The sequence below is a fragment of the Clytia hemisphaerica genome, unplaced genomic scaffold (genome assembly GCF_902728285.1).
Source record: "Clytia hemisphaerica strain Z4C2 unplaced genomic scaffold, Clytia hemisphaerica genome assembly, whole genome shotgun sequence".
Lineage (NCBI taxonomy): Eukaryota > Metazoa > Cnidaria > Hydrozoa > Leptothecata > Clytiidae > Clytia > Clytia hemisphaerica.
In genome coordinates, this window is record NW_027104383.1 from 863800 (window position 1) to 881133 (window position 17334).

General features: G+C 41.2%; 1 protein-coding gene across 1 annotated transcript; it reads left to right on the forward strand.

Moving 5' to 3' along the window:
- Positions 1–476: 476 nt before the first annotated feature.
- On the forward strand, positions 477–14480 carry LOC136819230 (titin homolog). The gene is made up of 5 exons (XM_067075447.1): positions 477–560; positions 3792–5439; positions 5564–11495; positions 11701–13662; positions 13848–14480. The coding sequence occupies exons 2-5, from the start codon at positions 3826–3828 to the stop codon at positions 14378–14380; spliced, it is 10041 nt and encodes a 3346-aa protein (XP_066931548.1). The 5' UTR covers positions 477–560; positions 3792–3825; the 3' UTR covers positions 14381–14480.
- The last annotated feature ends 2854 nt before the right edge of the window (positions 14481–17334 follow it).

Below are 17334 nucleotides of genomic sequence, written 5' to 3' on the forward strand. Positions count from 1 at the left end.
AAAAACCGCATGTAGAACATACACGTTACTTGATGCCAGCAGTTTAATTGTTATTTCCTACAAGGGACATAGTAACTTCGGGGCACTGAGACAGGGGTGTATTGTAAGGAAAGGCTCTTTTATCGAAGAGCTGCATATGATTATATTCTTTAACGCAGTTTCTTAATAAAAAGATCACAATCTCGAAATGACCTCGCTCCGTATTAAAAAAAAAGTTCATCATGCGCATGTTGTTATCAGTTATTACATAAGACACGTGAATTGAGCAATAAAAAAAATTGTTTGGACGGTTGTGGAAAGAAAATACCTTCGGATTAACGATGATTTATTCAAAAATCTCAACCCTTAAATATCTTTAGAGGTCTTATAAGTCTTAAAATTTGTCAAGTAGAAAGGTTTTAGTTAGATTCTTTTGTTTCAACTAACCCCCTTGCCCAATGAAAATTGTATATATGTCTACACCCTCAATCATAAAGTTGAAACGTTGAATCATTTGTCACTTTTGAAATGACGGAGCCACTTGAAGCACCGCCACCTTAAAGTAGAAATGAATTCATAAGGTTTGTCAATTTTATTTCTTTCAACATATCAAGATTCCAAACTTTTATACGCTAGATAACGGAATGGGCTGTGTTTATATGGATTACTTTAAAGACTAGTTTCATAACTTTGTACAGTTTCAAAAGTAATGGTCTGAAAGGGAAATAGTTTCCACTTGTATGTCATATTTCAAATTTCTGACTTAATAGGATTAATCTAGTTGGCTAAGAGCTTACTCGTCATGGGAGGGCTGAACCAAGTAGAATTCGTTTGAGCCTTTTTTGCAGTCAACATTTCTATAACTATTGCGGTAAGATAAGAAAATTTTCCAATCTGTATGTCATATCAGAACTATTCAAATTGTAACCCACCAAAAGTTTTAATTTTCTGATAAACTTCAAAACATGAACATTAGCAAATTATTCAAACCTTAACGTCTGCTACAAATGAAAACCTTCAGACGTTAACCTTTAGGAGACATTTCACGGCAAGGAAAAGTTAATACGCATGGATAGGATCGAAAATATGTTCATTTCTTTATTTATAATACTATTTTGGCAAATTATGAAATTCATTAAATTTGGCGAGGAATTATTTTGGCGAATAACAGGGTAAATATTCTTATTAAAACCACTTTCATTTTGAAATTTTCCAAGATAACCCCGAAAATAAGACATTCATTACATAGACCGAACAAGCCAAATTCGATTGTTGTAAAAAATAATCTTGACTAATTTCAGTACTAGAACATCCCTCAGCTACCCCTCTTGTCCATAGCGTATTTTACAATTTGCTTATAAACTAGATGAATGAGTCTCGACAATGGGAGATACTCCAACTCCTTTAATTTTAGATGATTCGCTCAAACTCACGATGACTATTGGAATATTATATAGGAATATAATTAGTCCCCTTAATGACTTTAGATATCTCTGAAATTGCTAAGCTAATCATCTGTAAAAATACCTTATATATTAATTAGGGAAAGTCACGATGACTCAGTTATTTGCAAAGAAAATCTGAAATGGATTAAGCATAAAGTTGCACGAGAGATTTGAAATAATTTATATTTTGGTGATCGGAAAATTGAGACTTGACAAACCGACAGAGGTAGGGTTGAAAACACTCAATGAAAAGTTCGGATTGAAGTTACTTTATGACAATCTACTAATAAATTTTAGTGGTAGTTTTTTCGTATCGATAAAAATCATAGAAAATATTCGATTTTATAGCCCAGGATTATTTTATTTTCTGAAAAGGAGAACTTGACACCTAATTAGTAATTTGTTACTGAATCGAATCTGTTTGAGATTTTGAGGTCCACGCAAATGTTAATTCTGTATAAAAGTGGGGGGAATGTAAAGAAATCTCATATTTCCAAGACAAAAAACTGCTTTGGACTCTTTAGAAACTGAGATAAATATTAGACCAAGCTAATTGGATGGTGGCGCAATTACTCGCCAAATTTGGTGATTTCTTGTTTTGAATTGCCGAGTATTGAGTTGAACACTTAGAAACCATAACAAAAGTACTTTCGAAATTTGACGAATAGTTTGGGTAATTTTTTACAGGCAAATTAAAGGGAATCCAAGATTAATTAAACTTTACATTTTGTTAAAAGTATGATTAGCAATTTTGAGTGGTTTTGGGTAAGAAGATTTAGAAACATAAATGACCATTACAATCTACAATATGTTCATTTTTTCTAAGAGTAAATTTTATTTTATTAGCTCATGGGTCTAAAGTTATTTTAGTAATACGAAAAATTTGAAGAAACTTCAGGGTCAACTAACTTTAATACACGCTTTTTTTTATAAGAATAGTGTACTTTGGATGAGGGTCAAGTATTCTTAGGAAACTGCCAAAATTGAGGGTGAAATATTCTTAACATATTCTTACTTTTTTAGAATTGACTTTTTTTACAAATATGAGAAATGATCAATTTGAGAGTTTTTGACTTTTGAATGAACATTTGGAGCCAAAATTACATTTCTGCCTCAAAGTTTAAATTCAAGTCTAACAAAGGAAGCAATTTTTTTCTGTTAACGAAATACAAAATGACTGTATTCTTATCAAATTCTGTGAAACACACCCTAGAGGGTATTCTTAGGGTATTCTTACGATTTGGCCAATTTTCACCCTGATATTCTTATAGAAGATATTCTTATGAAAAAAAGCATGTATTATTGCTATTTTGATACAGTATGTATGTTGCATGAGGAATTTATAGCCGGATATTTAAATTGTATAATCCTCTTGATGATTTTAAGCTTTTATCTTTAATTTTTTGCAAAGAAATTCCACCTTGAGAGGGAAAGAGACTTGAATTTTCCTGCTAAATTTCAGATGTATGATAAACAATTTATAGAAGAATACAAATCTTACCATGGTAGTCGTGCCAAGGAGTTGGACCTTTTAAAATCTCATCTACCAATCTAAAAAAAATGGAAAGATAAATCACTAAAACTCAACGGAATGTTAAAAGTTGGTTCAAAGAGCCAAGATCTGGAAAAATTCGAAGCCTCGAACTTAATTGGTTAGTTTTTAAGAACGACCTTACATCTGAGAACAATTCTATAAGAACAATAAGAACACGACTCTCAAAATAGGATTTTGCCAAAACTTACACATTAACAACGATCCCAGTTTCAAATTCCATAAATAGCTTAAGAATACAAATTTTAAGAACCTCTATATCAAAAAGTGATAGGAAACTATTAAGAACATTTTTAAAAACTTTACCTTTAAAAATCACGAAAAAAAGAACAGTCGAGCCTCAGCCAAAATGAACTCGTTCTTATAAAAAAAAAGAATTTATCTTACTTGTAGCATTTTCGTTTCACATTGTTTGACTGTAATTATGTCATCAAGTTTCTGTTAATTCTTGTATTTTTTACCTAAAAGTTAAAAGCACAATTGGTAATTTGGAAAATGAGGCTTGGACTTAAGGTTTCATCAACTTAATTTTATGTAGTAGTAGCAAGCTCTTATAAAATACAGGCTTGTAAGCTATATATGGGAACACAAAGAAAAGAGTGACCTACATCCACGTTTTTAATCAAATTAAATATGACATTTTACTGAAAAGGAACAACTTCATCCAATAATTAACATACCGTTAAAAGGTCGAAAAAGAAAGAAATAGTTTTATCAATCCAGTTAAACAGTTCGAAAGTAGGAACCCTTTATTTCGTGAAATGATACAAAACTGAATAGAATGATGAATATGTTTTTTTATCTTTTGTTTCCAGGATTGTGCGAAAAAGACGAAATTGGATTTCTATAATGGATGAAAGAGCATCAGAAAACACAGTTGTGTTATTAAATGAGAATGGCGTGACTGAGAAAGTGTATGTTAACAACGTTAAACGTACAACTACTGATGATGAGGTATGTCAGCCAAATGGTGATGTGAAAAGACTGAAGTTAAGTGAAACTGAAGTACAGTTACACAACAATAACGAATGGGTCGTTGTGAGCGGTGTCAAAGGTCTACAAAGTGTGGAGGGAGCGAATAAGCACCAGGAGGGAACAAGCAACCATCAGGAAGCAGCAAGTAACCATCAGGGAGAAGTGAACCAAAACCTAGCAAACGTCACGGTGTACCTGAAGGACCTGACTGACCCATCTTCACCCACAAAGATGGTCATTTGTAAAGAAGGAGAAGAGGAAGAAACCAACCCTACATCGACAACAACCAATAACATATCCAGAGATGAGAGCGTTGATAGTGATCAAACACTTTGTGAAGCAGAGGGAGAACAACTTGATAAGACATTAACTCCTGATGACATTGTAAGCGAACCAACACATCTCCCGGATACGTCAATAAACAACATAAGTGAACAGATAATAGAAAAAAAAACTGTTCACATTTCCAACACAGCTTCCACAGATGAAACAACAGAATGCGTCGTTGAAGTTGTATATGAAACGACAGAAGAAATAATTCAAGTTGTAGAGGAAGCAAACAAAGAAAGAACAACACCAGCTACAGAAGAAGTAGCCCCAGCACCAGTTGCTGAAGAAGCAGCCCCAACACCATCTGCAGAAGAAACAGCCCCAGCACCAGCTACAGAAGAAGTAGCTCCAGCACCAGCTAGTGAAGAGGCAGCCCCAGCACCAGCTACAGAAGAAGTAGCCCCAGCACCAGCTAGTGAAGAGGCAGCTCCAGCACCAGCTACAGAAGAAGCAGCTCCAGCACCAGCTGTAGAAGAAGCAGCCCCAGCACCAGCTTTAGAAGAAGTAGCTCCAGAACCAGCTACAGAAGAAGCAGTTCCAGAACCAGCTACAGAAGAAGCAGCCCCAGCACCGGCTACAGAAGAAGCAGCTCCAGCACCAGCTACTGAAGAAGCAGCCCCAGCACCAGCTACAGAAGAAGTAGCCCCTGCACCAGCTACAGAAGAAGCAGCTCCAGCACCAGATACAGAAGAAGCAGCTCCAGCACCAGCTGCAAAAGAAGCAGCACCAGAACCAGCTACAGAAGATACAGCTCCAACACCAGCTACAGAAGAAACAGCCCCAGCACCAGCTACAGAAGAAACAGCCCCAGCACCAGCTACAGAAGAAGCAGCTCCAGCACCAGCTACTGAAGAAGCAGCCCCAGCACCAGCTGCAGAAGAAGCAGCCAAAGCACCAGCTACAGAAGAAACAGCCCCAGCACCAGCTACAGAAGAAGCAGCTCCAGCACCAGCTGTAGAAGAAGCAGCTCCAGCACCAGCTACAGAAGAAACATTGGTCAAAACTGTGAAGAACATTGAAAACGAATCAATGAGAGTTGTCTGTGAAACTGAAGCAAAACAGGCATTCGTGGAAGTCGATGCGTCATCTGATTTCACTGCTGTTGAACTAGAATTACCACCTGAAGATATTTCTGTCAGCAACCAAGTCAACGTACAGGTACGTTTGTTAATTTTGTACAAGCATGCTTTGAATCACCTATTTTTGTTGATTTAGATATTTTCTTATACTGATATCTTTTAACGGCTTTATTTTCGCATCCGTTCCTTCTTTATGCTTTTAGGGACCCGAGAGTACTGAAATTGAAACAACTGAGCTAACACCGGAGCTTGTTAGCGAAGTCGAATCAACACCTGAAATCATTTTTGAAGTAGAAGCTGAACCTGAAACGATTACCGAACCAAAAGTGAGACCGGAAGTCGTGGCTGAGGAGGAAGTTACACAAGAATATCTTTCCGAAACTGAATCAACACCTGAAGCAGTCATTGTACTTGACGCTACACATAGTAAAAGTATGGAAAACTTGAGGGAAGAGATATGCCAAGATATCTATCAAAATGAAATTGCTTCTTTGAAGGAGCAACTAGCTTGCACGGAGCAAACCCTCTCTGCAAGAAACTCCAAACTATCAGTCACTGAAGAGGAGCTTGCCAACACCAAAGCAAGTTTAAATGAAACCAACATCCAATGGACAAGTGCTATTGAAGAACTTCGAGAGATCGAAGAAAAGCTATTGTGCAAAGATGATGATTTACAAATGGCAAATAAGCAGCTTGAAGAGATCCTATCTTTACAATCAAGCACCAATCAAGAGCTTTCTGTTACCAAGGATGAGCTGTCCAACACACAAAGCACTTTAAAGAAGACTAGTGAGGACTTACAAGACACTTCGACCAGTCTTTCAGACACGAAAGAGACGCTACAAACGACTTGCAAGGAACTGGAAGAGACCCAATCGACGCTGTCAAGAACCAATCAAGAACTTTCTGCTACAAAAGATGAGCTGTCCAACACACAAAGCACTTTAAAGAAGACTAGTGAGGACTTACAAGACACTTCGAGCAGTCTTTCAGACACGAACGAGACGCTACAAACGACTTGCAAGGAACTGGAAGAGACCCAATCGACGCTGTCAAGAACCAATCAAGAACTTTCTGCTACAAAAGATGAGCTTTCCAACACACAAAACACTTTACAGAATGCGAGTGAGGAGCTTGCTGCAACTAAGGAACAGCTATCCAACACTGAAGTCGACTTCACCGCAAAAATTGGGGACTATGAAAAGGAGAAAGTAAGGCTACAAGCTGAAGTAGAAGAAATGACCCGTATGCTTGCTGAGAAGAGTGAAGAAATCAACACAAATCTTGTTTCACTCGAACAATCCACCAAAGAGATTGAACAGTTGAAGAATGTCCTCTCTTCAACGGAGAACACCCTTTCTGAAACAAACTCCAAACTTGCTTCCACCGAGGAGGAACTGTCCAGCACCCAAAAGAACTTGACTGTTACTGGTAACGACTTGCAGGCTACTTGCCAAGAGCTTGCTGAAACAAAATCGAGCCTAGAAGAAACAGTTGATCAGCTCAAAAACACCAGTGACGAGCTTTCCAAGACAAAGACCAGTTTTTCAAATACAGAACAACTTCTTGACGATACCCGAAAAGAGAAAGACCAATCGACTAGCCAGTTGGAAGGTAAGATCAGCGAGGCAGAGAGTCGAATTGCCAGCGTGGAGAAAAATCTTAAAAACACAATGTTAGAGTTGAAAAACACCAGTGAAACTCTAGAAAGCACCACCAAGGAGCTGAATGAAAAGACGTCAGCATTAGAAAGCACTACGACAAATCTACAAGAAACGAAAGCAACTCTTTCTGACACGAGTGACAAACTAGGAGAAACTGAAAACATCTTGAAGGAAACGTCAGAGAAACTTGGTTCCACCGAAAAGGATTTAGAGTGCACCATTTCCGAGCTTAACGAAAACAAGGATTTGTTAGAGAAAACTCAAGGGGAATTATCAAATACACGGAACAATTTGAGTCAAAGCAACAATGACTTGACAACGGCACAACAAGAGCTAATTGACATCAAATCGAACCTCGATGAAACGGTAGAGGAGCTTGTAAACAACACAAACAACTTCATGTCCGCCAAGGGCCAACTTGCACACACTGAACGTAAACTTGAGCAAACAACCAATGAGAAAGATCAGAAGATCGGCGATCTGGAGGACAAAGTACGATCAGCTGAAGATCAAATCACCAATCTCGAGGAGACCTTGACAAACACAAAATCAGAGCTGAAGAGCACTAGTGAAGCCTTGAGGTCAACACAAGATATCTTGACAGAAAAGACCACAGAACTCGAACACTTGACAATTGACCTTGAAACAACTAAATCCATTGTAACCAGTACTGGCATCAAACTTGATGATACTGAGAAAGCACTAAGAGACACCACAGAAAAGCTGTCATCAACTGAATCCTACTTGGAATCGACGGCTTCAAAACTGAAAGACACTTCGAGCTGTCTTTCAGACACAACAGAGACGCTGCAAACGACTTGCAAAGAACTGGAAAAGACCAAATCGACGCTGTCAAGCACCGATCAAGAGCTTTCTGCTACCAAGGATGAGCTGTCCAACACACAAAATACTTTACAGAAGACTAGCACGGAGCTCTCTGTAACAAATGAAAAACTATCTAGCACTGAAGACATCTTAACGATGAAAACTGAGGAGTACGAACGAGAAAAGGCCAAACTACAAACTGAAGCAGAAGAAATGGCTCGTTTGCTTGCTGAGAAGAGTGAAGAAATCAACACAAATCTTGCTTCACTCGAGCAATTCACCAAAGACATTGAACAATTGAAGGAAAATCTCTCTTCAACGGAGAACACCCTTTCTGAAACAAACTCCAAACTTGCTTCCACCCAGCAAGAACTATCCACCAACCAAAAAGCGTTGAGTTATACCGTGATAACAACTAACGAGATGGAAGGTAAATTAAAGGAGAAAGAAAGTCGAATCACCAACCTAGAGGAAAGTCTTCAAAGTACGACTAACGATCTAAACGAAAAGACTTCAGAATTGGAGTACACAGTTTCAAGCCTTCAAGGAACAAAAGAGGCTCTCGACGAAGCTAAGAGTTCACTGGCAGAAAAGGAAACTTCTATAGACGAGTTGACCATGAAGCTGGACACCACTGAGAACACATTGGAATCTACCATAACAGAACTGATAGAGAAAAAAGAAGTCTTAGATAAAACTCAAGAAGAACTTTCAACAGCACAAAAAAGCCTGAACCAATCACAAACCGACTTACAAGTCACACGTCAAGAAGTAGTCGAAGCAAAATTAAACTTAGAAGAAACGGTCAAAGAGTTAGTCAGTGCAACGACAGAGCTGATGGGAACAAAAGGAACGCTTGCAGATACTGAGAACACACTGGAGGGTGTCCGAAAAGACAGTAATAACACAATAGAGGAATTGAAAGAACAGATCAGATCTATTGAACGGAAGGTCGTAGATCTAGAAGAAACAAACGAAAAAACAACCTCTGCGCTGAAGGAGACAACAGAAAGGTTGACATCAACGGAAGAGACAGTGGCGCTCAAAACAAACGAGCTCGATAAGAACAAGGTGGAACTTCAAGAAACAATATCAAAGTTATCTCAATCAAAACATGAAGTTCTTGAAAAGGACAAACTTTTAGAAAGTTCTATGAAATCGTTTGAGGAACAACAAAATGAGAAAAATCAAACAATTCTCCAATTGGAAATGAAAATGGAATCTGCAGAAAAGAGAATTGCCGACCTGGTACAAAACAGTGTAATAATACCAACTGATTTTATGGAAGTCGAAGCAGTGCCGGAAGTTGTCTCTGAAGTCGAAACAACCCCAGAGGTTGTCCCTGAAGTCGAAGCAGTGCCGGAATCTGTACCTGAGGTCGAAGCAACACCAGAGGTTGTCCCTGAAGTCGAAGCCACACCAGATGTTGTCCCTGAAGTCGAAGCCACACCAGATGTTGTCCCTGAAGTCGAAGCAGTGCCGGAAGTTGTACCTGAAGTCGAAGCCACACCAGAGGTTGCCCCTGAAGTCGAAGCAGTGCCGGAAGCTGTACCTGAGGTCGAAGCCACACCAGAGGTTGTCCCTGAAGTCGAAGCCACACCAGAGGTTGTCCCTGAAGTCGAAACCACACCAGAGGTTGTCCCTGAAGTCAAAGCAGTGCCGGAAGCTGTACCTGAGGTCGAAACAACCCCAGAGGTTGTCCCTGAAGTCGAAGCAGTGCCGAAAGCTGTACCTGAGGTCGAGGCATCCCCAGAGGTTGTCGCTGAGGTCGAAGCAATACCAGAGGTTGTCCCTGAGGTCGAAGCAATACCAGAGGTTGTCCCTGAAGTCGAAAACACACCAAAAGTTGTCCCTGAAGTCAAATCAGTGCCGGAAGCTGTCCCTGAGGTCGAGGCCACACCAGAGGTTGTCTCTGAAGTCGAAGCAGTGCCGGAAGCTGTCCCTGAGGTCGAAGCCACACCAGAGGTTGTCCCTGAAGTCGAAACCACACCAGAGGTTGTCCCTGAAGTCAAAGCAGTGCCGGAAGCTGTACCTGAGGTCGAAACAACCCCAGAGGTTGTCCCTGAAGTCGAAGCCACACCAGAGGTTGTCCCTGAGGTCGAAGCAACATCAGAAACTCTCCTTGAAGTCGAAGCAGTACCAGAAGTTGTCCCTGAAGTCAAAACAGTGCCGGAAGCTGTACCTGAGGTCAAAGCGACCCTAGAGGTTGTCCCTGAAGTCGAAGCAGTGCCGGAAGCTGTACCTGAGGTCGAAGCATCCCCAGAGGATGTCCCTGAGGTCGAAGCAACACCAGAGGTTGTCCCTGAAGTCGAAGCCACACCAAAGGTTGTCCCTGAAGTCAAAGCAGTGCCGGAAGCTGTCCCTGAGGTCGAAGCAACCCCAGAGGTTGTCCCTGAAGTCGAAGCCACACCAGAGGTTGTCCCTGAGGTCGAAGCAACATCAGAAACTCTTCTTGAAGTCGAAGCAGTACCAGAAGTTGTCCCTGAAGTCAAAGCAGTGCCGGAAGCTGTACCTGAGGTCGAAGCAACCCCAGAGGTTGTCCCTGAAGTCGAAGCAGGGCCGGAAGCTGTACCTGAGGTCGAAGCATCCCCAGAGGTTGTCCCTGAAGTCGAAGCAGGGCCGGAAGCTGTACCTGAGGTCGAAGCATCCCCAGAGGTTGTCGCTGAAGTCAAAGCAGTGCCGGAAGCTGTACCTGAGGTCGAAGCAACCCCAGAGGTTGTCCCTGAAGTCGAAGCCACACCAGAGGTTGTCCCTGAAGTCAAAGCAGTGCCGGAAGCTGTCCCTGAGGTCGAAGCAACCCCAGAGCTTGTCCCTGAAGTCGAAGCCACACCAGAGATTGTCCCTGAGGTCGAAGTAACATCAGAAACTGTCCCTGAAGTCGAAGCAGTACCAGAAGTTGTCCCTGAAGTCGAAGCAACACAAGAGGCACCAGAAATTGTCCCTGAAATCGAAGCAACATCAGAAGTTGTCCCTGAAGTGGAAGCGGTACCAGAAGTTCTCCCTGAAGTTGAAGCGGTACCAGAGGTTGTCCTTGAAGTCGATGCAGTGCCGGAAGTTGTCCCTGAGGTTGAAGCAACCCCAGAAGTTGTCCCTGAAGTCAAAGCCACACCAGAGGTTGTCATTGAGATCAAAGCCACACCAGAAGTTGTCCCTGAAGTCGAAGCAACACAAGAGGTTGTCCCTGAAGTCGAAACAACACCAGAGGTTGTCCCTGGAGTGGAAGCGGTACCAGAAGTCAACACTGAGATTGAAGCAACACCCGAAGTGGTCCCCGATGTCGAAACAACATCAGAAATTGTCCCTGAGGTCGAAGCAACATCAGAAGTTGTCCCTGAGGTCGACGCAACACCAGAAGTTGACCCTAAAGTCGAAGCAACATCAAAAGTTGTCCCTGAAGTTGAAGCAGTGCCGGAAGTCGTCCCTGAAGTTGAAACAACAGCAGAAATTGTCCCTGAGGTCGAAGCAGTACCAGAAGTAGTGCCTGAGCTCGAAGCAACACCAGATATCGTCCCTGAGGTCGAAGCAACATCAGAAGTTGTCCCTGAAGTCGAAGCAACACCAGAGGTTGTCCCTGAAATGGAAGCAGTGTCAGATATTGTCGCTGAGGTCGAGGCAGTGCCCGAAGCAATAGCTGCAACAGAAAAAAGTGAGTAATTCTAAAAACCCTTTCTCTCTTATCCAGAGATCATGGCTGGCTCTTACGATTAGATTTCTTGTTCGTTTGGTTATTATAAAAACGTAAAGTATCCCAGCTTAATTTCTGAGGATTTTATTCAATAAAAGAGTATAAATACTTGAAAACACATTTAGCCCGGATATTCCTATTAACTTCTTATTCCATTTCATTCCAGCTACAGAAGAAGCAGCTCCAGCACCAGCTACAGAAGAAGCAGCACCAGCACCAGCTACAGAAGAAGCAGCCCCAGCACCGGCTACAGAAGAAGCAGGTCCTGGGCCTGATACTGAAGAAGCAGCACCTGAGCCTGCTACTGAAGAAGTGGCACCAGCACCAGCTACTGAAGAAGCCGCTCCAGCACCAGCTACAGAAGAAGCAGCTCCTGGGCCTGCTACTGAAGAAGTGGCACCAGCACCAGCTACAGAAGAAACAGCTCCTGGGCCTGATACTGAAGAAGCAGCACCTGAGCCTGCTACAGAAGAAGCAGCTCCTGAGCCTGCTACTGAAGAAGTGGCACCAGCACCAGCACCAGCTACAGAAGAAGCAGCTCCTAGGCCTGATACTGAAGAAGCAGCTCCTGAACCTGCTACAAAAGAAGCAGCTCCTGAGCCTGCTACTGAAGAAGTGGCACCAGCACCAGCTACAGAAGAAGCGGCTCCAGCACCAGCTACTGAAGAGGCAGCTCCTGGGCCTGCTACTGAAGAAGTGGCACCAGCACCAGCTATAGAAGAAGTGGCTCCAGCACCAGCTACTGAAGAAGCAGCTCCTGAGCCTGCTACTGAAGAAGTGGCACCAGCACCAGCTATAGAAGAAGTGGCTCCAGCACCAGCTACTGAAGAAGCAGCTCCTGAGCCTGCTACTGAAGAAGTGGCACCAGCACCAGCTACAGAAGAAACAGCTCCTGGGCCTGATACTGAAGAAGCAGCACCTGAGCCTGCTACAGAAGAAGCAGCTCCTGAGCCTGCTACTGAAGAAGTGGCACCAGCACCAGCTACAGAAGAAGCAGCCCCAGCACCGGCTACTGAAGAGGCAGCTCCTGAGCCTGCTACTGAAGAAGCGGCCCCAGTACCAATTACTGAAGAGGCAGCCCCAGCACCAGCAACAGAAGAAGCAGCTCCAGCACCAGCTACAGAAGAAGCAGCTCCTGCGCCTGCTACTAAAGAAGCAGCTACAGAAGAAGTAGCACCAGCACCAGCAACAGAAGAAGCAGCCCCAGCACTAGCTACAGAAGAAGCAGCTCCTGAGCCTGCTACTGAAGAAGTAGCACTAGTAAAAGCTACAGAAGAAGCAGCAACAGAAGAAACAGCACCAGCACCAGCTGCAGAAGAAGCAGCTCCAGCACCAACAACAGAAGAAGCAGCCCCAGCACCAGCTTCAGAAGAAGCAGCTCCTGAGCCTGCTACTGAAGAAGTGTCACCAGCACCAGCTACACAAGAAGCGGCTCCAGCACCAGCTACAGAAGAAGCAGCCCCAGCACCAGCAACAGAAGAAGCAACCCCAGCACCAGCTACAGAAGAAGCAGCTATAGAAGAAGTAGCACCAGCACCAGCAACAGAAGAAGCAGCCCCAGCACCAGCTACAGAAGAAGCAGCTCCTGCACCAGCTACAGAAGAAGCAGCTCCTGAGCCTGCTACTGAAGAAGTAGCACCAGTACCAGCTACAGAAGAAGTGGCTCCTGAACCTGCTACTGAAGAAGCAGCCCCAGCACCAGCTACAGAAGAAGCAGCTCCTGAGCCTGCTACTCAAGAAGTAGCACCAGCACCAGCTACAGAAGAAGCAGCTCCAGCACCAGCAACAGAAGAAGCAGCCCCAGCACCAGCTACAGAAGAAGCAGCTCCTGAGCCTGCTACTGAAGAAGCAGCCCCAGCACCAGCTACAGAAGAAGCAGCCCCAGCACCAGCTACAGAAGAAGCAGCTCCTGAGCCTGCTACTGAAGAAGTAGCACCAGTACCAGCTACTGAAGAGGCAGCTCCAACACTAGCTGCAGAAGAAGTCGCTTCAGAAAAAGTCCCATGTGAATTAGTTGAAACGAAAATTCAAACCCATACAGCAGTAGAAGAAGCGGTAGAAGAGTTTGTGGAATCTTGCAAAGTGGTTGCCGTAGAAAATGCACCAACAAGTGATGTTATTGACGAAGGTGAGTCATAAGGGACACTTTATTCGTTTCCTTTGTTTAATTTGACTTGTCTAATTGAATTTTGATTACCAATATGGGAAAGAGCTGTTCTCTTGTTCTTTCATTTTTCATATCTTAAAAATCTGACCAATCTTTCTTTTTTACCCTGTATAAGAGTAACTTTGTACAACGATACTTTCCTTTAGAATCGGTAGAGATGGACAAAGACCAATCAGAGGATATTGAGGAGATGAAACAGAAAAGCGACGAAATAGAGAAAGAATATTCACATCTGAAAGGTAGACTCGAGAAGATCGAGAAAGAATATTCTGAATTGAAAGACAAAAAAGATAAAATTAAACAAGAGAAGTCCGAACTAAAGGACCATAATGAACAATTAGAGGCTAAAATAAAAGCCTTAGAAATAATGATGTCAGGAACTTTAGATGCGAATAATAACCCAGACGAAACAAGTGCCCAATATGACACATTGTCTAACACATGTGCCGAACTTGAGGGTGAGATAAGAAAATTAAAATTGAGGGTGTTAGTGCGAGATACGGAGGTCGAACGATTGAAGGGATATTTAGAGGATGTTTTTAAGAAAACGAAGAAAGGGAAGTCAGGTCATCGACGAACGAAACGTATCTTGTATGATGAGAAGAAACAACACCCTGGTGCCATGATGTTGAACAATAAACGAAAGTCAGCATCGATGAGTAATATTCTTGATGGTTGAGAGATGGTAGAGATAATTCATTCTTGACGTCAATGTTTTTCCATTAGGGAAAAATGTCATTATCAAATATTGCAAAATTTAAATACTTGATTGATTTCAATCGAAATGTATATTAATTTTAATCATTAATTTGTATTTAAAATCAGGCTAGGAATAGACTACTAACTGAGGCGTTTTTTTCAGGACCAATGATTTCTTATCAGTTCTTGACTTAGAGGGAGCTGGCGAAAAAACTTTTCGAAAGCGGATCTCACATACTTTGAACCCTCCTATTTCCGCCGCTACGATGGCTAGAGAAAAGGATTACAATGAAATTGAACCGATAAATTGTTGAGTGATTTAGCTAAAAAAGATAAAAGGGTCTTTTCTTTTTGAGGACATGAGAATTTGAATTTGTGAAAGCAAATTTTAGTGAATTTTAGTTAATATCGCAAAAATCAGCCGACGGTCTATTATTAGTTAAGTGGCCACTTTTGTATAAATTATGCTAAATATTATGAAATTATTGTGTATTAAGCTAACTTTTGTACTAGGTAAAGTAAAAATATTTAAAAAGGACTGGTTTGAAGACCAGAAAAAGTAAAATGATCTTCTTGTTTTTCTCTGAGAGGATTTTGAGAGGAGGTTGCAAAATCAGCTGTAAACTAAAACTATGATAACACCTCCTTCTCACAGACCCATATGATTTTTTTCAGCCACTGGGGGTGAAAATAACGGACTGTAACTCGATGGGGATCGGTATTCCCGTGTTTTTTACGACTTGGGATTTGAATTCAATTGTTTTCAAGTCAGAAAATTTAGTGGGGATGATGGGAAAAAAGCAAAATATTTTGCAGTGAGATTTTATTTGACTTTTTCAGTAGGGACAAAAATTGAAGTATAATTTTTCACTGGGGACCAAACTTTGGCCAAATGAAGTTTTTCAGTGGAATGGGAGAAGGGAGTGTATGATAGGTTGAATTTTTCTGAAATGAACTCTTTATGTGATCTAGACTATAATGAGTCAGAAAAACAGAAACATATGTTACAGAAATACTAAAGTCTATTCACGGTAAGTGTGCACTAAATTTTGCTTTGTTATTTTCTCAACCAATGCTTCAATCTTAAAAAGTTTGGTATTGTTGGGAAGGTAGGAAGGAGATGATTAATTTACTGTTAGTCGTAAAATTTGAAAAGAACATGAAGAAAAATGAAGAAGAAAAAATTCAACTTTTTATAGATAGGTCGTATAAGGGAGTGGTCAGAAAGTATCTAGAGAGAAGTGGAAGATATTTCAAAAAATCAAAAAAAAATTTCGCACCCCCACCCCTAACCTAGAAAATTTTTTCCCCCTCAAAAGGGTTAAAATAATTTCGCACCCCCCCTTGCTAAATTCTTTTCCCATACACTCTAACTGACTGATTAATAACGTGAGGGTTATACTTGTTTATACTTACTTTTGGATAAGGGCGCCTTGTCACATATAAATCGGGGTTTGACTACAATAAATTTCCAGATTGTGAGTGATCCTATAAACCTCAATATCAAAATGTTGTGGACTCATGTGGGGAGGACTATATTAATATATATAGAAGGCAACCAGTGGCTTGATTTCAAAAGTGCAGGAGCAAAGAATTTAGTGACGAAGGAGGGGCAACCATGGGTTTGCGCCGACAGGAGAAAATTTTGTTTTTGGACTCCTGATTTCCTTCACCTAATTTCCTTCAAACACAGCTCTTTTTTGGAGTGATTCTGCCCAGAAATGAGGCTTTCAATGTCTGAATCTAAACAAATGGTGAGGCTATCACGATGATATTTCACGAATGCAGAGTTAACAATAAAAGGAAATACGAAAAATATCGAAACATTTTAAATCTTCAAATGTGGAACCATGAAATTTGACCTCCTGAGTTATCTCTTGAGTTGTCCAAAAATATTTCGCACTCCCCCCTTCTCCATTGAAAATATTTTGGAACCCCCCCCCCAAAAAACCCTAAAAAAAAAACCCCTGAAATCCTCCATCCCCCTCTAGTAGATACTTTCTGACCACTCCCTAAACGTTATTTTTACATCTTTGGAAAGCTTAAAGAATGTAAAGTAGATTGACTGATTTTTGCAAAATTTAGTGCACACTTGTGAATAGACTTTAATCTGGGAGTTTCTATTATACATTTAGGGCAAGTGGCAAAATCTAGTATAGTGGATCTTGAAAATCAGTAAAAGTAAGGGGAGCTTCCTTCCCACAGCTCAGGGACAGACTTATTTTAATGGGATGCTGCTTTAGCTATAGCTATCACCCTAGAGTAATTTTGAAAAAACAAAGTAACGGGGAAAGAAATTTGACAGTAATAATCACCTAGGTGAGTGACATTAAATACTTCAAAAAGACCGGATATTAAGCACTGCATCAATTTAATTCGATGAAAAAAGTTTCCATTTTTGATGAAATGCACTTTTGCTTTCGATAAATGGGATCCCAAATTAAAACTTCAGGCAATAGAAGAAACATTAAAATTATGCCCTTTTTAAGCCAATACGTCATGAGAGTAAATTTTAAGGACATGAACTTTGAAATAACTGAAACTCGTTCTTATAAAAGGGTCTTTCAAAACATACTATGCAGAGATACATAAATGCTGAGAAATACCAACAGAAGTACATGTTTTTTTTAATTAGAACCTACTCTCGGGTACCTAATAGCCGTCCCCCCCCGCTAATTAATTTTTCGAAAATTTTCCACCCCGGTCATTCTTATTCCAACCCCCCCGCTTATTAAGTTTTGAGATTTTTTCCAATCCCCCCGCTTATTCCAATTTCCCCGGCTATTAGGTACCCGAGAGTAGTTTATTAGAACATTTAGGCTGAAATTTGGGAAAGAAATAAGATCTGTAAGAACGTGGCCACCTTGAGTATTGAAAAAGTTAGCCAAATTTGCTCAAAATTATCCAGACTCACTGCAAAACATTCGTAATTGA